A 26,181-nucleotide genomic window follows, 5' to 3' on the forward strand; every position below is an offset into this window, starting at 1 on the left:
TAGGGAGAAAAACATCAACATGCCGTTGCCTTCTCATATGCCCTCTGCTGGGGACCTGGCTTGCAACCCAGGCATGTGCCCTGACTGGGAATTGAACCAGCAACCCTTTGGTTCACAGGCCTGTGGTCATTTCACTGAGCTACACCAGCCAGGTGGTTTTTAATTGTTTTTATCCTCACCTGAGGACATTTTTTTTCACTGCTTTTAGAGGAAGGGAAAGAGGAAGGGGAGAGAGAAACATCCATGTAAGAGAGAAACATTGGTTGCCACCTGTATTTGGTGGTCAAATACAGGTGGCAAACCCACAACCTAGGTACGTGCCCTGATTGGGAATCGAACCCTCAACCTTTCAGTTACGTGATGATTCTTCAATCAAGTGAGCCACGCTGGCGAAAGCTCACTGTCATTATTTAGTACTCATTTTGGACAAGTCACCTAACTCATAAAAATGGGAAAATGCTTAATTACTTGTGTTCTGGGGTTGTAGGGTTATGAAACTGCTTCATAGAATATAAAGCTTTGTAAGTTTACCCACCATGATTTACCCAGTGCTCAATTTTCAAACACCTCTCAGAGGTGAGTGGCATTCTTCGTCTTCCTGGCTGATTCTACTTTCGTGCTGGAGTTACCTTATGTGATTTTTCCTCCCTATTTATGATGTCTTTAAGGATTTCTTTGTTCTGCCTCATCTCCCATTTGTCTACATTGCTGTTAAGCTAGCTCTCTGACTGTCTGAACATGAGGATTTCTCCAGTTCCTGAACAGATGATCTAGTTGTTTTATCTAGGATAAATCGTTTAATCTCTCTGGGCCGCTAATTTTAATCCATAAAATAGTGAGTTAGATTTAGTAGCCTATTTGGTCATATTAGATAAAAGAATTCATTATTATCTGATAAGAGAAAGAGACTCAGTGTCTAAGAAGGAAAGTCTAAGAGAAAGCTCAATCTAAGAGGTCTCAAGAGGGAAAACAAAGTAGAAACAAAAACAGAAATCGCAGAAAGATTCTGCTCTTGGGCGGAGAGATGGAGAGTGGAGTGAGGAGAGCTGTTAAAGATTCTCTTCCTCTTCCAAATAGGAATGTGTATTCATTATTTCAGTTATGAACCAGAAGTTGATTCTGACCATGGTTGATGAATGCTAGACTGGTATTTTATGATATATGTATAAAAAAAAGTGGAATTACGGTTTTTCAAGAGATATTTCAATTAACATCATAAAGATGGTAACTGCTATCAGTATGTAATTCTTTGTTAGTCCCAGATGCCCTCCTAGGACAAAAGTACCAATTATATTTCTGCCTTCCTCATATTTCTATTATATTTACTTTATTCAGTTAACTGGTCTTTAGCATTGATAAAATCACTTGTAGTTTTAATGTTGTTTTTCAGTTTTCAAATTATAAAATATATTAGGAATAGGTATTTGTCATTTGTAAAATTGTAACTATCTGATTATTAAATTATATTATGCATTAAATTGACTTTTGGCATTAGCCCAAGAACCTATCATTTAGAGAATGTTTTATTTGTATTTTAAATGGAAAATTACTTCTGAATACCAAATGTCCCACTGAAAGATAGGAACCACATGAACAAATGTTCATGGTATCAGTGTTCTCTCTTGACTCAACTGATTATTTTCCCTTTGTCTACAAAAAAGAAGAAATTCATGTCCAGTCTCTTTTCCAGTGGTCACATGTTCTCAAAGGAGTCCATTCTGTTTTTGAACAAGAGTTCTTGGTTGTATAAGGTGGCAGTGCCCGTGCAGGCCCTGCCTGCTGCAGTGCCAGGACGCCTCCCTGGAGTTTTGTCACTCATCCTCCTGGAGAAGATGGAAGGCGTGATTCTATCTCCAGTTGAGAAACATTAAAGAACTTTGTAGCACCTACTTAAAACCGGTTTGAAATGTATCATTTTATATGCATTAAGTAAATATGGTAAGATTTTGTGGCACCAAAATTTATGAGGTTAAAAATTAATGACAAATAATTTTGTTTTTAGATAAATGTATGAGTTGCCTCTTAGAAGTAGCCCTTTCGGGAAATGAAGAACAGAAGCCTTTTGACTACAAATTGCGGCCTGAAATTGCTGTCTACGTAGATTTGGCATTGGGTTGTTCAAAAGAGCCTGCGCGAAGCCTTTGGATCAGCATGCAGGATTATGCTGTTAGTAAAGGTAAGATGAAGAGGATAAAGGGGATAAATACTGGGTTGGCCAAAAAGTCCGTCTGGTTTTTTCTGTATAAGTAAAAGACACATTTTTCATTTTTACCAGTAACTTTGTTGATTTGTATATTTTGAGTATGTCAGCTGTCTTGTGCATGGTATAGCATTGAATGTTCTGAATTAACATCTTGATTTGATCATTGTCAACTTCAGCTGGTCTACCTCACTGTGGGGCATCATCCAGTGAGAAATCTCCAGTATGAAACTTCACAAACCACTTTTGACACATTTGATCAGTCACAGCACCTTCTCCATATGCTGTACAAATCTTTTTTTGTGTTTCAGTTGTGTTTTTACCTGTCTTGAAATAATAAAGCATAATATGCTAAAAATGTTGCATATTTTCTTTCATCTTTAATATTATAGTGGCTACACAAATATTCACCAACTTGGATGTATTTTTAATTTTTAACTCTTTAAACATTTTATTTATTAATTTTTAGAGAGAGGAAAAGGGAGGGCAAAAGAGAGGGAGAGAAACATCAGTGTTTCTTGCATGCCCCCTACTGGGAACCTGGAAAGCAATCAAGGCATGTGCCCGGGCTGGGAATTGCACCTGTGACCCTTCGGTTACACCAGCCACATCAGCCAGGGCTGGTGTTTGTTTGTTTGTTTTATGCACAGTGATATGACAGCTGTCACAATACAGTTTCACGAAATTGTTTAGGTGAAGTTTAAGGCAACTAAGCCCTACTAAAGCCATCTTACAGAAAAAAAAACAAACAACTTTTTGGCCAACCCAATATTTAGAAAGCTCATAATACTAACTAACAGGGTCCAGCAGAAGCAGCACCTGCTTCAGCGTGGTTGGTGGAGTGATACTATGGGTGAAATAATTCATTGTTTTAATTTGAACATTTCACCTAAAATGTCATATGGTGTGCTCGAGTATGATATTGTTATCAGAATTACATATTTATGATTTTATAGTAAAAGATATTGTAATAAAAAAGGGGCATTATTTGTGCTGGACCCTGTATACACAATACTTGTAAATAGAAAATCATAGGGCTCACCCTATTACATTTTATAGAAAAGGATATTTTATAAATAACATTTAAAATTTTTTTCCTCTTTGTGGCAAATAGAGTTTTTTTTTTTTAATGTACATGTATCCCATTTGAAGCAAACCCACTATGGGACAATTGAGATTAATATAAAAAATAAATCCAGAGGCAATCTTTTTACTGAAGGATTCCATGCAGTGTAAATGGATTTAGTATAAAAGTCTGTTTAATGGACTTTTTCCTTTGCAAACCCTTGTGTCAGCACTGAAAATATATGAATGTAGATAGATATCTCAGCTCTGGGCTTGGTCATTTTTCTCCTCTGTAAAATAGTCGCCAACTTCAGAGTACTCGTGAAGATATCAATTTGAAATAAGGTGTACTGTGAAGTACGGTAGTAAAGTGCTATGCGTGTAGTAGTATTTCAGTTTATAATATTTAATTTATGTACAAGTTTTCAAAGGATATGCCTGATTTCTTTTTAGCTTCCCTTTTAACAACGACCTGGATTGTTCAGAATCACGTATTCCTAGTTGTCTTTTTCCATGTTACATATATTTTTATTCTATCTTTAGTTTCGCCCTATTTCTTTGGATTTCTTTTCTTCTGTGATAAAACTGTTAAGAGTAAATACATTTTCACCTTTTATTGTACTTTGTGTAATAAAAGTGAAATGAGATACATATTATTCAGTCCTTTAAACCACCAGTGAGATGATACCTTTGGAAGTTTTAATCTCATCCAATTTATCATTCATTTTTTTATTTGTTCTATAGTGTTGACTCCCACTGGAGATATAAAAAAAATATTGTAATGAGACAAAAGAAGTTTACTTTCAAAGTTGTATTTTCTAACATTGTCATGTGTATACATTTGCTTGGAATGTGCAGTTAGGTTTTCTTTAGTATCATCACCTGTTCTATTGCGGTGAGAACTTTTTAAAAAGTATAATCGTATGGCTCCATTTGCTGAATTGTTTAGATACTGTGTCCTAGACTTTATGCTTGAGTAGTGAAAACATTCTGTAGTGCTTGGTATGAAATGACCAAAACTTTAATGAAGGTCTTTAAAAACAACTCATTACTTTAAAAATTGCCTGGAGATATATGTGTCCACTTGTTTGTATCTTCTTCGGTTTCTTTTTCCAGTGTCTTACAATTCGCTGAGTACCAGTCTTTTACATCTTTGGGTAATTTGTTCCTACTTTTTTAGATGAAATTATAAATAAGATTGTTTTCTTAATTTCCCTTACTGATAGGTTATTATTGGTATATAAAAATGCAGTTGATTTTTTGGTGTTTATTTTGTTTCCTGCTACTTTACTGAATTCACTTATCAGTTCTAGTAGTTTTTTGGTGGAATTGTTAGGGTTCTCTATGTCCAGTATCATGTCGTCATGAAATAGTGACAGTTTTACTACTTCCTTTCCAATTTGGATGCCTTTTATTTCTTCTTTTTGTCTGATTGCTATGGCTAGGACTTCAGTACTGTTTTGAGTAAGAATGGTGAAAGTGGACATGCCTGTCTTGTTCCTGAGACCTTAAGAGACATCCTTTTAGTTTTTGCCCATTGAATATGATATTGGCTGTGGGTTTGTCATATATGACCCTTATTACATTGAGATTTGTTCCCTTTATCCTACTTTGCTGAGAGTTTTTATCATATATCATGCTGAATTTGATCAAATGCTTTTTAAAGATTTTACTTATTTATTTTCAGAGAGAGGGGAAGGGAGGGAGGAAAAGAGGGAGAGAAACATCACTGTGTGGTTGTGTCTCATTCGCCCCCCACTGGGGACCTGGCCTGCAACCCAGGCATGCGCCCTGGCTGGGAATCGAACTGGCAACCCTGTGGTTTCAGGCTGGCACTCAATCCACTGAGCCACACCAGCCAAGACATTTTTTTCCCCTACATCTATTGATGTGATATCACGTGGTTTTTACCTTTTGTTTATGTGGTGTGTCACATTTATTAATTTGCTGATATTGTACCACCCTTGTATCCCTAGATAAAAATCCCACTTGATCATGGTGTATGATCTTTTTAATGTATCACTCGCCTGGTTTGCTAAAACTTTGTTGAGAATTTTAGTATATATGTTCACCAGGGATATCAGCCTATAATTTTTTTTATTTATAGTGTCTTTATATGGTTTTGGAATTAGCATATTGCTGGCCTTGTAAAATGACTGTAGAAGTCTTCCCTGCTCTAGGATTTTTTGGAATAGTTTGAGAAGGATAGGTGTTTTTTTCTTTGAATGTTCAGTAAAATTCACCTGTGAAGCCATCTGGTTTAGGAGTTTTGTTTTTTGGGAGTTTTTGGTCACTGCTTCAATTTCCTTAGTTGTCGTCTATTCAGATTTTCTGAGTCATTCTGATTCAGTTTTGGAAGATTGTATGTTTCTAGGAAATTTATTAATTTTGTTCAGATTGCCTAATTTGTTGACTTATAGTTCATAATACTTTCTCACAATCCTTTGTATTTATGTGGTGTCAGTTGTTACTTCTCTTTCACTTCTAATTTTATTTACTTGGGTTCTCTTTCTTTTTTCTTGATGAGTCTGGTTAAATGTTTGTCAATCTTGTTTATCTTTTCAAAGAACCAGCTCTTGGTTTTATTGATTGCTCATATATATATATATATACACACACAACACACACACAGACACACACACATACATATATATATATATATATATATATATACACACATATAAAGATTTCATTCATTTATTTTTAGAGAGGGGAAGGGAGGGAGAAAGAGAAGAAGAGAAACATCAACGTGTGGTTGCCTCTTGCACACCTGCTACTGGGGACCTGGCCCACAACACAGGCATGTGCCCTAGACTGGAATCAAACTGGCAACCCTTTGATTCACAGGCTGGCACTCAGTCCACTGAGCCACACCAGCCATGGGTGGTCACTTGTATTTTTTTAAGTAAGTCTTTATTTTTTTTAAAGTCTTCTGCCAAGGATATTTTTATTGATTTTACTGTAGAAAGAGAGGAAACAGTGGGGTGTGGGGGTGGGGGGAGAGAGAGAAACATTGATATGAGAGAGAAACATTAACCAGTTGCCTCCCACATGTGCCCTAACTGGGGATCAAACTTGCTACCTAGGTGTGTGCCCTGACTGGTGATCAAATTCACAACCTTTTGGTGTACAGGACAGTGTTCTGACCCACTGAGTCATCTGGCCAGAGCTTGTATTGTTTTTTTTAGACTCAGTTTTATTTATTTCTGCTATGACCTTTATTATTTCTTGTCTTCTACTCACTTTAGGATTTTTTGTTGTTCTTTTTCTAGTTCCTTTAAATGTTAGTTAGATTGTTTCTTTGAAATTTTTTTGTTTCTTGAGGTAGGGCACAATGCTTTGAATTTCCCTCTTAGGACTGCTTTTGCTGTGTCCCATAGATTTTGAGTTTTCTTTTTGTTTTCATTTGTTTCAAGTATCTTCTGATTTCTTCCTTGATCTCATTGTTAACCCACTTGCTGTTTGGTTACATGCTATTTAGCCTCCATGCCTTTGTGTGTTTTCCTTTTTTTTTTTTTTTTGTTGTGATCCATATCTAGTTTCATACCATTATAGTCAGAGAAAATACTTGGTATGATGTTACTCTTCTTAAATTTGAGACTTGTGCTGTGTCTTAACATGTTCCAGGTGTAGTTGAAAAGAATGTATATTCTCATGCTTTGAGGTGAAATGCTTGGAAGATATCAATTAAATTAATATGATCACTGTGTCATTTCAGGCTGTCATTTTCACGTTGATTTTCTCTCTGGATGATCTATCCATTTGATGTCAGTGGGGTGTTAAAATCCTCCACTATGACTCTGTTATTGTCCATCTTTCCCTTTATGTCCATCAAGATGTGCTTTCTGTATTAGGTGTCCCTTTGTTGGGTGCGTAAATATTTACAAGGATTATATCCCCTTGTTGGATTGCTCCCTTTATTATTATGTAGTGTCCTTCTTTGTCTCATACTATAGCCCTTGTTTTAAAGTCTATTTTGTCAGATATAAGTGTTGCTATCCCAGCTTTCTTTTTTTCCCTTTGCACGAAACATTATTTTTCATTACTTTTAGTTTCTATCTTTCTGAGGTGGGTCTCTTGTAAACACTATTGTGTATATATGGGTCTTGTTTTCTTATCCATTCAGCTGTTGTTTTTTTAATTTTTATTTTATTGCTTTTTAGAGAGAGAAACATTAATTTGTTGTTTCATTTATTTATGTACTTATTAGTTGCTTCTTGTGTATGTCCTGACTTGGGACTGAACCAGCAACCTTGGCATACTGGGACAACATTCTAACCAACTGAGCTACCTGGCCAGAGCTCTACTCTGTGTATTTTGATTAGATCTTTCAAGCCATTCACATTTAAAGTGGCATTATATCAAAAGAAACCTGAAACACTGAAAGAATATATGCACTCCTGTGTTCATAGCAGCATTATTTACAATAGCCAAGATTTGGAAGCGGCCCAAGTGCCCACCAGTAGATGAGTGGGTAAAAGATAGTGTGGTACATTTACACAGTGGAATACTACTCAGTCATAAGTAAGAAGGCGATCTTATTCTTTGTGACATTGTGAACAGACCTGGAGAGCATTATGCTAAATGCGATAAGCCAGAGAAAGACAAATACCATATGATTTCACTCATGGAATCTAGTGAACACAATGAACGAACAAGCAAAATAGAGACAGGTTCATAGGTAGAGAGCAGGCTGACAGCTGTTGGCAGTGGCAGTGGGGTGGAGTGGGTAGGGGGTAGAGCAGAAAGGGAAAAAAGAGGAAAAATTCATGGACACAAACAGTGTGGTGGTTGGAGATGGGGAGGAGTGTGGGGGAAGGTGGGAGGGGGTGGGGGGATGGACAGAGACTTGACTTGAGTAGTGAAAACACAGAAGTGTGTACAGGTGATGTGTTGTAGAATTGTGCACCTGAAACTTGTATTGCAGTATTGTTAACCAGTGTCACTCCAATAGATTCAATAAAAAGGAAAATAAATAAAACTTAAAAATTGCATAGGAGGACAATTCTTGTACATTTGAAACACAGCAAAGGGTGTTACTTTATTTTGTTTTTAAATTGAGTTATTAGCTTGGTTGAAGTGGGGTCATGTTTGATTTTAAGTCAACACAGTTCTCAGGATAGCAAGCAGTCAGTCCCTGAACAGATAATCTTTCAGGAACCTAATGTGGAAAAATTTTGTGTTCTATAAACTATCATTTTAAGATTCTCTGTGGGCTTTAAGAATTTCTTAAGATCTGGCATATTTATATTGTCAGTTTTTCATCTGTAAAATAGGTAAATCTGAACTTAGATTTTTACCTAAGCATACAGAAATGACTGAAAAACCAAGATGTTACATTTTATCTCTTGGGATAGCAGTTTTAAGCAGGGATTAGAACAAATTAAGGTAACTTGGGACTTAATATTTGCCAAGGGTATCTTGTTTTGTTTTGCTTTTAAGTGGTACATTGAATTTGTCAAATTAATAGTCTGTTTAGCAGACATTCTGGGAGTGGAATAAATAGGAAACATCCCACCATTTGGAATTTACTGACTATTGCATTTTTACAGTGTAGCACTACTATGCTAACATGGAATTAAAGCAAGCAGCTGACTGGTTTTCATCATGTAGTGCTGTGATTTGGATTGTCAGTTGCATGTGCTCATTTCTGTTCAAATGTTTTATTTCTTACCCACTTCAGTATACATGTATTACCAATACCTATTTTCATGACTTCAAATACCAGATATATAAACACCTGATTAGTTTACTCAGTATCTCCATTAGGATATCTATAGAATATATTCAAAACTGGACTCCTAGTTCTAGCTTCCTGTCCCCCAAAAGTGTTCTTTCTGTGGTTTTCCTGTCTCAGTAAACACCAATTGTATTTTGAATACATTTATAGTCAACCTTGACTTCCTACATCTGGCAAATCCTTGCAATACTACCCTCAAAATACATATGGAATCTGGCCATTTCTCATTACCTTCATAGCTCCTACTTTTATCTGAGCCCCCATCATTTCTCACTTGAATTACTGCAATAATTACTTCTACTGTTGCTATTTCAATAGGAAGTTCTCCACTCAGCAGTCAGAATGAGTCTTGTAAAACAAATCAGATCATGTCATATTTCTGTTCAAAGACTTCTAATGGTGGTTGCCATTTCCCTCAAAGTAACACCTAGAGGACTTGCAGTGGCCTGCAAGGCCCCATGTGATCTAGTCGTAGCCAGCTTTCTGATGGCTCTTGTCCAAGTACATTTTGTTCCAGCCACACTTGCTTCCATGAATCCACCTCAGGGCCTCTACCCTAGTTTTTTTGGAGGGCATACTGTCTCTATGTGGCTCTTCCTATACTTCACCTAGATCTGTGCTCAACTGTAGCTTTATCAGAGACCTTCCCAAACCAGTTTGTATAAAATAGCAAGCCCAGCCCTGGCTGGTGTGGCTCAGTTTGAGGGAGCATTGTCCCAGGGACTAAAGGCTCATAGATTCCATTCCTAGTCAGGACACATACCCAGGTTGCAGGTTTGATACCCAGTTGGGGCATGCACGAGAGAGGGTAGTAGATGTTTCTCTCTCACACTGATGTTTCTCTCTCTCTCTTTCACTCTCCCTTCCTCTCTATAAAAATGCAATGAAAAACTAGCAAACCCACATGGTACAATATTCCCTGTTCTTATCCTGCTCTATTTTTCTCTATAGCACTTATCTGTCATATTCATATTTTTATTTATTATCTCCCTGGCTCTCCTCAAATAGAATATAAGCTCTGTGAGATCAGGGACTCAATTTTGCTCACTAGCACACAGAACAGTCTGTAAGATCTAGTACTGTATTTGTTAAATAACTGTGAAGAAAAATAACATTCAGTTGTTGGATTACTTAAGGCTACTAAAATGACCTCTGAACTGTTTTCTGCACCCTTTAAAATGTCAGTTCATTATTTTTATTTTCAGATTGGGACAGTGCAACTTTAAGCAATGAATCGCTCTTGGACACTGTGTCTAGATTTGTTCTTGCAGCTCTTCTGAAACACACAAATTTACTTAGTCAAGCATGTGGAGAAAGCCGGCAAGTAACTTAAAACTATCCTCAGATGTATATTTGTTCTCATGATACTAGAAATTAGGTAACTTTTCTAATTTGGTTCTTTATTTAGATATCAACCTGGTAAAAGCTTATCAGAAGTGTACCGTTGTGTGTACAAAGTTCGAAGTCGTTTACTTGCTTGCAAGAGCCTTGAACTTATTCAGACCAGGTCATCATCACGAGACAGATGGGTAAAGTTGGAAATCAGTTAATTTCTATGTTTTTTCTGCAAGCTGTGAGAGATAGCTCCATATTTGTTTATGTCAAGTAAAAAATGTACCTTGCTTTCAGCAGATGTGCAATAAAATGTGGAACAGTTCTTTTTCTAGTGAAAAAAATTGGACAAGCAAAAGTTTGGGGGTTTATTTAACCCTACATTAATCAAGTATGATGTGGCTGCTAAGAAAGTTTATATATTCGTAGGCTGTATAAATGATAATAAAGTGAATTGTCTAAATCATATGAAATATGACTCCTTTATTTTATGCTGATCAGACCACATTTGAATTATCCTATTTAATAATTTATGAGGGATATCAGTAATCTACCTTGGATTGGTGAAAGGTCCAAAAATCATCTTATGTAAGAACTAGAGAAATGGGGAGTAACAGGATAGCTGCATTAAAAATAATTAAAGAGCTTCTGTGTTTGAGAGGAAATAAATGTGTTTCTTGCTGTTCCAGAGAGCACAGGTAGGACCAAAGGGTAACAACTGAATGGAGAATCATTGTTAGCTGAACATAAGGGGGAAAGCCTTCTAGTATTAAGAGTTTTTCACCACTGGGAGTAAAGATTAAAAGCTCTTATTAAGGATGTTCCAGTAGTACCATATTTTGCCATGTATAATGCATACTTAATTGCCCAAATTTTTGAGGGAAAAATAAGGATGTTCATTATGCATGGGTTGTACATGAAATACCTTGTATCTGTTTTTGTGCTTCGTAATTATTTGTTACATAAAGTTTGCTATACCATAATTTGTTCAAAGCTAAATGCTAAAATTCCTTTATAATGCAAAAAACAAGTATCTAAATATAAAGAAATAAAAATTGACTTAAAATAAAATGAAAGATTTTTTCCTGAAAGTTTGGACCAAAAATGTAGGCGCGTATTATACACAGCAGAATACAGTAATTCATGCACCAAAAATGAGATGATTTCTAAAGTGCTTGGTAATCCTGATAACATGATTCTGTACTTAGCAGTATAAGCCTGTATAATACAGCACCTTCAGAAATGCTTACTTTGAAACTTTATACAGTAGGTGCTTTGCACTCTGTTATTCAGATTTTAGATTTTAAAAATCAAATTCCATTTCTACATTTCTATTATATTACTCTTTAGCATGCCCTTATTTAATATTTGTGGATCAAATTAACTATTTGTTAATGACCTTGAAATTCTATGAAATATGTGAATTTGGCATTTTGTTGAGGCTCATATTTGAAATTCACATATATGGGGATAATACTTTATGTATTGTGTGAGACTGACTGTTCAGTATCCCCATCTCAGTGAGATTCTTCTTATTTACTGGCCATGAATTACAAAATAACTTTTTTATGTATTTGAAGATATCGTTAAAATTGTTTACTTATGCTTTATACTGAGATTTGTGGGGGAAATGATGTAGTACTATTAGGGTGTTTGTTACTCTCTCAGCGTCTGTTGTAAGGACTTTTTCCTCTAAATGACTGCTAGATAGTATAACCACCATGGAAAATAAAGCGAACATTGTCCTTACTAAATTTCTAATTTTTGAATAATAATAATTGAAATTTGCTAAGAGTAGAACTTAAATGTTCTCACCAAAATGTAAAAAAAATACTGTTTTAAATTAGAATGATTAAACATTTATAGAGAGTAATAGTATACAGAACTTAAGGGAGATGAGTAGAATAAAAATTCATATTCTTTAAGTACCTTTTATTCTTGGTATCATAACTCATTTTAAGCTGCAGCTCTGTAGTTTACAGCTGGGTAGGAATTTGAATACTAATGTATAACAAGACATTATAATAAAAATACTGAGGAAGAAAGAGTATATAGGTGTCTCTGTATGTATTTTGTGTACATACATTCTTAATTTTTTCAGTTTTTCCAGTATGTCTTTTTTTGTACTAATGTTCATATGTTGTTATTGATATTAGTGGTATTTTTCATGATAAAAAGGTCAAGGTCTTAACAAAGTTTTTCAGAATTTTTTAAAATTATGTTTAATGTGGCTCTGGTCGCTTCTTTAAGATCTCAGAAAACCAGGACTCTGCAGATGTTGATCCTCAGGAGCATTCATTTACCCGGACCATTGACGAAGAAGCTGAAATGGAGGAACAGGCTGAGCGAGACCGGGAGGAGGGGCATCCAGAGCCAGAGGATGAGGAGGAAGAACGTGAACATGAAGTGATGACAGCTGGCAGTGAGTATATACCTTACTTTACAGATACACACTGTGCCATTGTTTTTGGTAGGGGAACTGAGTGGAGGAGGAAGAGAAAGACAAAAGTTTATTTACAATTTTTCTAAATCTGAATTCACATTAGTTAACATTTCAGCTCTGTGCTAGTTACATTCTGAAGTTGTTGAATTTCATGTTTGGGGTTAAAAAGCTCTGGAAGCAGGATTTTGGAACCTGTATCGGTTCCACTGAATCTCATCATGAAATGATGCCCATGAGTTACTGGATAAGGTTATTCCAAGTATGTCCTCTCAGGGGTTCCAAGTTATGCATTGTGTGACCAACCTCTGTGTGGTAAGGAAGAGAGCCCCCCTTTCGGAGAACCCAATTATTTGTACATGTTGAACTTCTAAAATTATAAATTTCACCCATTAACTATACTACTGTTGTCAGAAAGGAGCAAGAATATACATGAGAATACTATTGGCTGAGTAAATAACACTTTTCATACTTATATTCTGAGGCTACAGACAGTTTTTAAAGGTAACTATTTTTATACTTAAAGAGAAATATTAAAGCTTTTTAACCATTTGCTATTATCTTTTGAGTGATTTGGCTATTTCAAGTTAAAGTGTATATTCACTTTGTGGTCTAAACATGACCAGCTATGTATTTAGTATTGGTATTATCTGTATATATCAATCAGTTGGACATTTTATTAGCAGTTTGTGTTATGGATACTTCTAAAAATGATTTTGAAGTGGCTCAAAACAAGACCAAAAACTGTTGAAACAAGAGGGACAGATAAGATCTAAATGGAGATGGGAAGGGACAACAACTATTGAGAAACCTGGGCTGAGGAAACTTTTTGCAGTTGAACTTAAAACTTAGCTTAGGAATTCCTGAAAGCAAAGGCCAAAGGGTGAAAAAACAGTAGCAAAGTATAACCCTCAATTATAGTAACAGAAAGCATCATAATCATCTGTAGCTTCCGTTTTTGAACCTCTAATATATGCTGGGCCCTGGGTCAAATGCTTCACATAGATTAACTCATAATCCTTGCAAAAGTTTTATAAGATGAGTTCTAGTATTATCCTATACTTAAGATGGTTAAACTGAGGTTTAAGGAACAAAACTGTAATGCCCAGTGCCACAATTAGTAGCAGCTGGAATTAGAACCAGGTCTGCACAAAATCCCAGTGACTATTCTCTTAATTACTTTAACTTATTTCTAGCTCTGGACTCTGCATTTGTCACTTTGATTTTTATTGAAATAGGGACTTTCAACAGCATAATGAAAATATTGCCATAATCTATAAAATACAGATTCATTTTTAGAGTTTAAATTTCCATGTTAACACAAGAATCTAGTATTTTACCAACTCTTTGCCTTGGTTCCCCATTGAGAATACTCTCTTCACTTCAAATTTGAGCAAACTATTTATTTCCCTATTGTGAAGTATCTACCACTGCATCAGAACCTTGGTACACCCCCTGACTTTTTACACTGATAAATTAGGAAGAGCTGGCTTCAGATAGGATATTCTTGGTGATGCCATTTGACTCTGAAGGCAGTTTGGCTACATACATACACATATTTAAGAGAAAATACATATATATTGAAGTGTTACCTGAGGATGATATATTTATTGATTTTAAGAGAGCCTTGGCTGGTGTAGCTCAATGGATTGAGCATGGGCCTGCGAATCAAAGGATTTCGGTTCGATTCCCAGTCAGGGTACATGCCTGGGTTGCAGGCCAGTTCCCATCAGGGGACACATGAGAGGCAACCATACATTGATATTTCTCTCCCTCTCTCCTTCCCTTCCCCTCTAAAAATAAATAAATAAAATCTTTAAAAATTTTTTTAAAAAAAGAGAGAGGGAAGGGGATAGAGAGGAGGGGTGTGTGTATGTGTGAGTGGGAAAGAGAGAAACATTTATGGGTTGCCTCAAGTACAAGCCCCTACCAGGGATTGAACTTGCAACCTTGGTATGTGCCCTGACTACAGATCAAAACCACAGACTTTTGGTGCATGGGATGATGCTTCAACCAATGAGCTACCTGACCAGGGCTTTGGCCATATGTTTTAACCATATTCTGTTTCAGCAAAGACTTTTAGTGGTTGTACTTAATGTGTTCAAGATACAACTAGTGTAGGTGATAGGTATTATATGGATTTTGGAAGGGGAAGGAGACCTTTTCATTATAAGTAGTGCAACTTAAATTTTGTCTTTCTTTTGTAACCTGACATTTTTCATACCAACATCATGAACATAGATACATATTTTTATCTAACTCAGTGCTTCTCAAACTCTTGTGGACTTTAGAATCATCTGGAAGGCATATTAAAACACAGATTGCTGGTCCCATTCCCAGAGCTTTTGATTCAGAAGGTCTGTGTTGGGCCTGATAATTTCCATTTCTAACAAGCGTCCAAATGATGCTGATGCTGCTGGTCTGAGACCACACTTTGAAAACCACTGATTTAACTTATAAATAAGAGTAGAAATAGAATCATCCACTCTAAATTCTATAAAGGCATTATTTCCTATTGTAATTTTCATGAAAAGTTTAATATTTTATGTGTATTTTTAATGTAATTTTAACTTAGTACTATACTGCATTTAATGTCTAAAAAATAATTTTCCATCTTTCAGTAAGTTTTTGGTCCAAATGTTTTGACTATTTTTATTGTTATTTTCTTTGCTCTTCTCTCCCCATGTGTTAAGACCTTGTTTTTGTGTTGCATGTTACAGAAATCTTTCAGTGTTTCCTCTCAGCTCGTGAAGTAGCTCGTAGCCGAGATCGAGATAGAATGAACAGTGGGGCAGGGTCTGGGGCTCGAGCTGATGATCCACCTCCTCAGTCTCAGCAAGAGCGAAGGGTCAGCACAGACCTTCCTGAGGGTCAGGATGTGTACACAGCTGCCTGCAACTCCGTGATCCATCGGTGTGCCCTCTTAATATTAGGAGTAAGTCCTGTGATTGATGAGCTTCAGAAGCGGAGGGAAGAAGGACAGTTGCAGCAACCTTCAACAAGTGCCTCTGAAGGGAGTGGACTTATGACCAGGTGGGACTGACTAGAAACTTAACACATTACTCTTCTCCTTTTGGTACATTATGCATTGAAATGGTTTATTCTCGTAGTTAAAGTATTCTTCTGAAATTAACACAGAGGTGAAGGAGGAAGTGCAAATTGACTAGGATGAATTAAAAGTAACGTAAAGGGTAATACTGCTTCAGCCTGAAATATAAATTTCTGATTAAATAAGGAGACATAATTTTTCATACATATAAACAACTGTAGTTGAGACACATAGAAAGTTATTTGCATGTCTCTGTAATTTAGCAGCACACCAGTTATTTTGATGTAGTTGGGAAGGGCTTTGTGCTTTGACAAGAATCAAAATTTTCCATTGACAGGCATAATTACTACTCACTGTGTGTGTATTATCTCTATGCTGCTAGTTCCATTAAATTTTATGTTCACAAACAGTCCCAAACTAAAAAACTTTTTTTTTGTGCATGTGAGACAGGAGTGAAAGTCTTACTGCAGAGAGCCGACTAGTCCATGCAAGCCCAAATTATAGACTGATCAAATCGAGGAGTGAATCTGATTTGTCTCAGCCTGAATCAGATGAAGAGGGTTACACACTGGTAGGTATTCCTAGATTCAGTAAAGAATAGTTTTTGTTTTCAAAGTATAGATACATAAGGCTTTAATTAGGGTAAGTAATATGTTTGTTTTAGAATATAAAAATATTTTAAAAAGAACTTCTGAGAGAAATGAGACAATTATATTGCATAAATATTTTCCACTTATCTGTTAGTGACTCTCAGATTTTTGTCTTTACCTCTAACTTCTTTCTAAACTGCAATTTGTCATCTGAGTCCTTGATGGATATTCCACCTGAATGTGTCAGGTTACCCCAGTCTTACCCTATCCAAAAATAAACTCATCTTTCTTCCAATCCTCCTTTCTCATATTGCCTATGTTAGTAGGTTGGGTTCATACAAGGGCTACATAAACAAAAGATGTTTAAAGGATACTTATAAGCATAAAAGGTTCTTCCTCTAGGGAAAGTCGAACAGTGTTTTCAAACGAGTTTCATTGTCTCATGATGTTTTTGTTTGTTCTTCCTTCTTTTATTCTTTATTAGTATCTTTGTGCTCTCAGTTCGTGTTCCTGGTATTGCAGTCTACTGAGATTCTTTTCCATCCATTTTTTCCCAGTCTGATCAGTCTCATTATCTAGTCTTCCAACCCTGTGATAATTTTTAACACGGATCATGTCCTTCTCTACTCAGAACCTCCAGTGATTTTCCTTTTTCTCAGAGTAGAACCCTAAGCCCTCACAGTCCACTATAAGACCACACATCTTGGTCACACCACCGCTCCAATCTCCTCTTCCCACTGTTCTCCCTGGTGACTCTCCTGCCACACTGATCTCTTGGCTTTTCTGTAAATATACCACACAACTTCCCTTTAGGGTCTTTACTTGGCTCGTTCTTTGGACTAGAATACTGTTAACTTCCTCCCTTCAAATACTCATTTTGATTTTACTTTTTGTTGAGGCCTACCCTGACCACTCTATTTAAAATTGTAGTTTCCCCTCCCTTCCACATACTCATTCATTCCTTGTATGTCTTACCTTGCTCTGCTTTTGTAACCCCATGGCACCTAACATAATTTACTTATTGTATTTATATCAGTTTTTGTTAGCCTACAGTAGAATATAAGCTTTTTGATAACAGGAACTTTTACCATTTTATTCACTGTTGTAGCCCAAGCACCTATAGTGCCTGGTACACAGTAGGTAGACACTACATATATTTTTAAAGATTTTATTTATTTATTTTTAGAGAGGGGGAAGGGAGGGAGAAAGAGGGGGAGAAACATCAATGTGTGGTTGCCTCTCACGTGGCCCCCCACTGGGGACCCACTGGGGACCTGGCCTGCAACCCAGGCATGTGCCCTGGCTGGGAATCGAACTGGCGACTCTTTAATTTGCAACCCGCGCGCTCAATCCACTGAGCTATACCAACCATGGTGACACTACATTTTTTGAATGAATGAATGAATGAATGAATGAGTGAATGATGGTCTAATCTATTTTGGTAAAATTTCTGTCCCCATTCCTTCTTTTTTACTTTTTAATTCAGGCCCTTGTTACCTTTGCCTGAACTGGTAGTTTTCAAACTGATCTTCCTGCTTTTTCCAGTCTCTCTCCTTAGAGACTACTCCTAAAGATCTCTTAAAGATATAGACAACAAGAACAACAGAACACCTGCTTATCATGCTACCTTCTTATTTAAAACCCCAGTGATTGTCCTGCCTACCCAGAAGTCAAAGGTTCTGGAAGATGTTGCCTGCCTGCTTTTGGAGCCAGTTTTTGGAGCTAGTTTTTGGAGCCATAGTAGTTCCCAGCCAGACCCCAAACCTGCCTCTTAAGCTGCGGCTCAAGCTTTGTTGGCTTTAAATGTCTTTTTCTTGGATTTTGTTGATTAATTTATCTCTCTCTTTTAAGGATTGACTAAAATGTCCATTGTTCTAGAAAGCTTTCTCAAGATTACTGTACACATATGGACTTTCACTGTCATTTCCATAGCAGTTTGTTAGTAGCGCTAATTTGTTACATGTCAGACATATTTATGTATTATTGGTATTCTTTCCAATAGACTTCTTAGGCCTTGGGTTTTTTTAATAATGTCCTTGATATTTTCTACAATATGTAAAACATAATTGATAATTCATTTCAACTAAAGTAAAAAGATGAGGATAGATGTAGTTAAAGTGGCATACTTTTTAGAGACAATGAAACTGACTTAGTCACAATAGGCTTAAGACCCACCGTTTATTTTAACACAGGGTAAGACACTTAAACCCTTCTGAGTCCCAGCTTCTTTATCTTTTATTGATTGATTGATTTTTAGAGAGAGACATCAATTTGTTGTTCTAGTTATTTATGCATTCATTGGTTGATTCTTGTATATATAGTGATTTTGGCATATTGGGATTATGCTCTAACCAACTGAGCTACCCGGCCAAGGCCCTAGCTTCTTTATCTTTGAAGTGGGCACAAATACTACCTTTTATACTTGCCTTAACTGGGCTGTGAAGAATAAGTTTGGTAATATAGTTTCAGACATTTTGAAAATCATGTTTTCAAAACATAATGGGAAGATAGATCAGTAGAGGTGGGTTGAGTCCAGATTTAATTGCCAAGGTTCATTTAGTTTCTGCGGAATTTTAAAAAGATTAATAAACACATTTTTTAAAACAATTGACTCTTGATTATCTTTCCTTTTGGAATATTTAGAAGGATAGTGCCATAAAAGGCAGGAAAGTCAAGAACTAGAGAGATCATATTCTGTTACACATGAAGGGAACCCTGGATTGGTTACTCATCCTCAGAGGGTTTGCCTGGTACAGATGAAGAGGAACAAGCAGCAGGGACAGTTTGGGTTTTTCAGCTGAAATATGTCATCCTTCTGTCTGAGGTTGTTTAGTACTACCTTCTTGTTAGCCTACAGTAGAATATAAGCTTTTTGATAACAGGAACTTTTACCATTTAGATCCTCAGCATCTAGTAGTCCTTCATTTACCTGGACTCTTAGTGAATGAAGTGATTTTTTAAGAGTAACTGATATTAAACAGTTTAATACTAAGTCTTTGTTCTTTCATAAATAGTATTATTTGATACATTATCTACTTCTCTGTCATGGTAAACAGAGAAGAAACCTACTCAGTTAAATCTAAGTTTAACTCCTACCCCTTTCACTTCACAAAGAATTTGATTTGGTGTACAAAAATAAATACTTCAGAAAAGGATAAGTTAAGTGAGTGAATTGGGGCTGAAAGAAGACAAAGAGGAAAATAAAGCCCTAGGAAAGACTTGCATACATCAGCATATCCTGTGATGTTTTGTGCTAGAAGTGGGCCACCAAACAGGAAAAGCATAGTGAGTCAGTTACATGAGTCATGATATCTGAAAGATTAGGAAAGAAAACAATTTTCAAGGGAAACAGGTATTTCTGGTTCAGAGGTCAGATAAATTTTCTCCATGAGCTCTCATAGCAAAGGTACTGTGTGATAAAGATGTTTCATTGCATGACACAGTGATGAGCAGCTCTTGTGATAGCTATTTTGTATTTTGTCCCACACCAAATGGCCTAAGAACATATTATTTCTGGGGGCAGGGGTTTGTGTGTGACAAAACGTGTTTGTCTACAGTGTGGGCACATGTGTCTCTATATATGACCAGGTAAAAATTTTTTTGCCACATTTTCTAAATGGATCTGTTTTGTCAGTTTTTTAGCCTTTCTTCTTTGCCACCAATTTTTTTTATTGTACAATTTAAAAAGTTCAGTTGAAATTGTTGAGACCATAATCTCACGTAGGTGCATAAATTTAAGCCATTTATGGTTTTTACATGGTTGGTTGTATGTATGAGTAGACAGTTACTGCACTGCCCCTTATAACCGTGCGCGCGCGCGCACACACACACACACACACACAGAGAAATATGCTTTTGTTCTTCCTGATAGCCTTCGCTGTTTGATTAACCTGTCTGCTATTGCAATTTGAAATTTCTTTATTTAAAGGTTCTTAAAAACATTTTAAAAACTTTAAAAATACTATGACAAGGCTTAGGGCCATACTATTTTTCTGTTACTGTGGATTCATCAGGTTCTCTTTCTGTAAACATCTAGCCAAGGCTAGTGGGAGTTTTGAAAAAAGAAGGGAAAGTAAGGATAGAGCAAGTAGGAATTTTGGAAAACTGTACTTTGCAATAGGGACTTCAGGCATGTAGAGGGTATTTGTAATATGTGTTTGGAAGGTAAAAGACACATTCCAAAGAAGGGAAGGTGACAACAAAGAAAAATGGCTGCTGCATTAAAGTATTAATTAAATGAACCTTGACTTTGTGTTTCAACATCTGAGAGTTATGTGCCTGTGCTTTTTCTTATAGCTGCTTTCAGTGGGTTCTTAGAGACTTTTTGTTGTTAGCCTGACTTGACTGGTGAATAAGTAGTGCATTGCTATAATTATAGAGATTTTTTTAATTCTCAACTAAATTTTTCACAACTAAATTTTATTATTTATTTTTAACACTAATAGAGTGGAAGACGAAATGTTGATTTGGATTTAGCATCATCTCATAGAAAGAGAGGTAAGTATTAATAAACATTAAATGGTTAAAATAAGTAGCTGTTTTTATTTCTGATGTATTTAGATTTGTTACTGAAAAGTAATTGCAAAAACATTTAGAAACATTTTATCAATAGAGTTAAATGGGAGAACATCATTTTAAAAATATATACCCTTTTAAAATTTAGGAATGCCTAGGAGTTAATAATCAGCTCTGCTTCTTATTTGCCATGTGTTTTAACTCATTAAAAGGCCTATGGGACTCCAGAAGCAGTGCTTTATAATTGGAGGGGGGTATGTACATAATTTGCCATGTTTTACCTTATTGATACAGTATCGACAATTTATGTGGTATTGCAGCAAGAACTCTTTACCCCGTTTGCTTCCCATATACGCATACACTTCTCCAAATTCAAAGTTTCTAGTTTTCCTCTTTGCCTCATGAGATAAAGCATGTGAGATGAAATTATGGTATCTAAAAAAAAGTCCCATGAGGAATAGTTTTAGTGTCATCATCAAGAGTTAGCCTCATGTGTTAGAAGCGCTATCTTAGTGAATAATAGTTAACTCTTGATTATATGTGCTAATGAGTGGAAAGAACAGTGGTTTTAAGTAATATAAATCCAAGGATAAGTAAAAATTCTCCAAGTATTATTCTCTATTTACTGAAACTTTTATTAAACCCATTTGTACTATGGTTTTGAAAACATTAAATGTTTAAAATTGCTATTAGTGGCAATTTTCTAAAAGTCTGTGTGGAAAAAACATTTTATCTCATGGCATTAAGTCTTTTATATTTCAAGATGAAACCCATCTCTTGATAGCTTCCTTGGAAGGATGTAAGTCCCCCTTCCTATGGAAAAAAAAAAATAGAATGAGGGGGAGAAACACACACACACAGATTTTCATTTTTGTGTTTATAACTTAGAAGAAATGTTGGTACTCTACAGAATAAAATATGGCAATATTTTATCCTTTAAATTATAATTAGAATACATGAATGATTTTTCTAAAATATTAGGAATAAGAACTAGAGCTGGTGCTTTATTGCAGTCTTATGAAACTACAACATATTAGTGTTGGGTTTCTAAAAATTTTATTTTAAAATATTTGTGATAAAGAAATTAAATGATATACTAATGTACAATATGTATTTTATTTTCTAATTCTTTGAAAATTGGCAGTACATGTGCTATAGTTAGCTTGACTATCCTTTTCCTTAACCACTGACTTAGGAATTAAGTTTCTGGAATACATTTACCTTCCTGATTTTGGTTAACTCAGTTGAATATTGTTGCTGAAGTTTCTAAGTTATATTAATGAACGTGTACTATTTGATGCTCGAAAGATAACTCCAAACTTAGTGAGTAGCATAGGGATCCAACTTACAGTTTAAGAGCTTCCTATTATATTTATAGGTGATAGTCCATTGGCTAAAATCATTCTTTTCTCTTAAATCTTTATCATGCTTATAAGATAGAAATTTGAGATTCAGTTTGTATTAACCATATCAGCATGTGGCAAAGTCATCCCTTGGAACAAAGTAGAAAGTATTAAGAATAATGTAGAGCCTAAGACAAGTTATAAAGTTTTATACCTCAGTAATACTAAAGGGCTTAATTCAAGCAAAATAATATTCAAACAAGTATTTCTTATGTACCAAATGTAAGATAGTTTATTTTCATGTCCCCCGCCCCCGCTCTTAAAAATGTATGTTTTGTGTGAACTGGCAGCTTTCTCATTGCTAAACATATTCTGGGTATATCTGATGTCATTTTTCTATTAAGGTTAGTTATTATATTTGGATTTGTAAAGCAATAAATCTTGCCTTGAAATCAGGAAAAGAAAAAAGAATAATCTAGAATTATTAATCCAGTCTTGTTACCTCGTGTTATTAAAAATAACCTAGAATTTGAATATAAATTACTTAGGAGAAATTAACATTTTAAAATTACTATTCTCAAGTTGCTACATGTTCAAAATTTTATACAGTTACCCTATAAGTAGTTGTGAATTTTTTGTAGTTTTAGATCTAAGTCAATACAAATTAAGTAAGCCATTAATCTAGATTTTGTTTATGGATAAACCACCTTTTCCAAAAAGCTCCAGGTGGTACCAAAACCTATTAACTTGTTGGAATATAATTTTAATTTGTTGAAAACAGGAAAGCACATACAGGACCTTGTGTGAAAAATTGTTTTTTTGTTTTTAATTACCCATTAAGGAAGTTATAATAGGGAGGCAAACTAGTTTAGTAACTTTTCATGATATTACTTAATGTGGTACCAATTTATCATAATAATCGTTACATTTGATATTCCCTGGGGGAAATTTTGCTGCTGGTTTTGTTCTTAGGAGTAGGTGGTGAAGTAGACGAGAAAGTTCTTAATTTCATGAATCCTAGAGTTTTGGATTAAACAATGAAAATGTGCTTTGAATTTGCAATGAAATAGCTGCTTCTCCCCTCACTCCAGTTAATGTTTCATAGTTGGTCGAACCTCTTGGTCCAAGGCAGCAAATACGGTAGAAAGGGGTAAAGTACAGTGAGCTCTTGAGAAGCATCAAAGCTAAATTCTAAAACTGAAAGTGCGATAAATTACTTTAGAAATAGTCGGGCGAAACATAGTTTTGCTTAGCACCTCAGTGGTAATATGAAATTTATGCTCATTAAAGACTTATAAACCGCTTACCCAATGCCAGGCATTGTTCTCATCACTTCACACATATCTAATTCTCGTAACAACTTGTCAAAATTTTTGACAAAACCTGTGAAGTATGTTGGTGTTTTGCTACTTTGACGAATACTTAAAAGATTCTCTATGATTGTGCAGAACTGGGTTTCTCCTTTACTGAAAGATAACACCCTTTTTTGCAGATACTTCACTTTAGTTTTCATATTAAGCTGAAGCTGATACCATAGAAACTGGTGGAAGGAAAATGGTGGGGATGCTAAAGCAACAATTTATTTAGCAACATCAGGAATCTTACTAGCTAAAATACTGTATGGTTTGATTTTTTTCCCACCGTAGTTCTTTAAATACAATTTTAGGGTTTTATTGCTAAAATAATACTGAAAACATTGATCAACATGTGTGTTTGTGGTACAACATGTATGGGTGAAGTGCTATTTATATCTGCATTTCAAGTTAGATTATATAAAGAGGAGCAAATGTAAATGTTGTCTTCTGTATCAAATTTCTCCTTTTGTCTTCTGATTCTTGTGTGGTAGTGTATTTACTCCTTTTTGGCCAGTTGAGCCCCAGAAAAAAGAAGAGCTTCAAGCAAGTACATGATGGCATGTTTAATTTTTTTTCCTTTTAGCTTGCCTACATATTTTATGGTTTATAAAGTATGTATTGCAGCTCTGCCATGTTCATTTTGAAAATTCCATTTAAGAACCAGAGTTGTAAGGACAAGTAAACAATCTCAAAAATTTCTTGTTGGACTTTATATTTTCTTTTTATAATAGGTGACTGAATATTAAGTAAGAATTGGACTTAGTCATAATTACTGTACACAAGCTTTTGATATGCTTTTCAGACACAGTATTTTCTGTATTCAAATAAAACAATATAGAACAAACCAAATTTAACCATGTTGTTGTATGTTTTTAAAGAATTAGATTCTTTCATCTCATTTTCATACCGTAAGTTTTTGTGTTTCAGAGTATTTTTGATGTCAGTCTAATGCTTTATTCTAATGCTTTCAGATAAATGTCTTTTCTGTTCTTACATTTTATTCATGAAAAGCTTTGTTTGGATCACATACCTAGTAAGTTCTGTCCTTTAAATTAGGAGTCAGCAAACTGCCATCTTTATTAATTTTTTGTAAATGACATATTGTTGGAACACATTTACCCTCATTTGTTTATGGATTGTCTGTGGCTGCTTCCATACTGCAACAGCAGAGTTAAGTATCACAGCATAAACTTTCATGACCCACAGAATCTAAAATATTTCTGGCACTTTATGGAAAAAGTTTGCTGACCTCAACATTAAATTGCAGAGAGGATTTAATTTGGGCATTGGCCAACCATTCCATAGTATATTTGGAGTATATTAAAGCGATGTACTATTTGTAGATTCTTCACAGTCGAACCTTTAGTGCAGGCAGGCAATTGAAATGTCCATGGGTCAGTCAGTGACTTGTGAGTTGATTGATAACAGAAAATATAGAACAATCTCCCATCAACTTCAGGAATAGTGTTAATAAATTAGCAGATCAATTTCTTTGAACATTTCTCAATTTCAAGAAAATTGGGCGAGATAATCTTTAAGATCTCTTTACTTTGTGGTTCTAACAATAACATTTCATACATAGATATAATGTGTTTTTCATTTTGAAAGGTAGTTTGTAAGTGATAGAAACAGAACTTTTTATTCTGAAATTTTATTATTGAACAAAAAGCACAATGCAAAGTGCCACCCCCCACATTTGTAAGTTAAGAATAAATCTAAATTCTGAATATGGGATGCTGAGGAAAACGGAAAATGATTTTTTCCATTAACCCCTACTTTATTCTCTCAGTATTTCTAATTTAATACATTATGCAGCTGTGACATTATTCTTTGGATTTTTATACCTTTCTGTTTTACATAAAAAATATTTAGCTACATAATTTGGGGAAACTTTCAAATTGATTATTTTTCATGTTCAGTAAAACTGAATGTTTGGCACTTTAAACATAGTTTTTTATTGTATTTTTTCCCATTACCATTTATCACCCAGCATTTTTTAATCTTTATACTTATGGCTAAAACATGGTAGGCAGATAAACCATATATTCTTTGCCATCCTAAAATATTTAGTGCAATGCATATAATTATTTTATAGTTATTTTATAATATATAAGCTGTCTGTTATGAATTCCTGTGTTTGATTTTACAGTATTGGCACCAATGTAATAATTTTAAAATAAGGTATGCAGTTAATATTGTGTTAGTTGTTATCTTTGTGGGCATTAGTGTTTAAGTAGTTCTCTTCCCAAATCTTTTTCATTTAGTTATATAACAAATATAACTTTTGTAATTCATAATTTATTGGATATTTTAAGATACATTTTCAATAGAGAAATTTGGTTTATTCACATGTTAGCATATTATACAGCACTCAAACAAGTGAACCGTGGTCACATGCAGTAATGTGGATGAATAGTGGCGATATAATAAAGTCAAAACAAGTAAAACTCAACTTTATTGTTTTGGGAATACATAAAAGATAAAATGCTATTTGACAACAATAAAACCAAAGGAATGATAAATCTAGGCATAGGGATAGTGAAACCTTAGGT

The 26,181-nt window shown here is 35.1% G+C and overlaps 1 protein-coding gene across 11 annotated transcripts in view; it reads left to right on the top strand.

Moving 5' to 3' along the window:
* The window catches only part of HERC1 (HECT and RLD domain containing E3 ubiquitin protein ligase family member 1), a 191,398-nt gene that overhangs the window by 84,362 nt on the left and 80,855 nt on the right, over positions 1–26,181 (top strand). For 9 of the 11 annotated variants that reach the window (XM_037155568.2, XM_037155565.2, XM_037155574.2 and 6 more), the window contains 7 exons: positions 2,003–2,176; positions 10,211–10,325; positions 10,414–10,534; positions 12,588–12,759; positions 15,471–15,810; positions 16,277–16,397; positions 20,862–20,913. In XM_037155568.2, coding sequence (XP_037011463.2) covers positions 2,003–2,176; positions 10,211–10,325; positions 10,414–10,534; positions 12,588–12,759; positions 15,471–15,810; positions 16,277–16,397; positions 20,862–20,913 — 1,095 coding nt within the window. The remainder of the gene's footprint in view (positions 1–2,002; positions 2,177–10,210; positions 10,326–10,413; positions 10,535–12,587; positions 12,760–15,470; positions 15,811–16,276; positions 16,398–20,861; positions 20,914–26,181) is intronic. The other 2 variants (XM_037155573.2, XM_037155575.2) reach the window with 1 other exon arrangement.

This window comes from Artibeus jamaicensis, unplaced genomic scaffold (assembly GCF_021234435.1).
Source record: "Artibeus jamaicensis isolate MK-2021 breed Jamaican fruit bat unplaced genomic scaffold, CSHL_Jam_final contig_548, whole genome shotgun sequence".
Taxonomy (NCBI): Eukaryota; Metazoa; Chordata; class Mammalia; order Chiroptera; family Phyllostomidae; genus Artibeus; species Artibeus jamaicensis.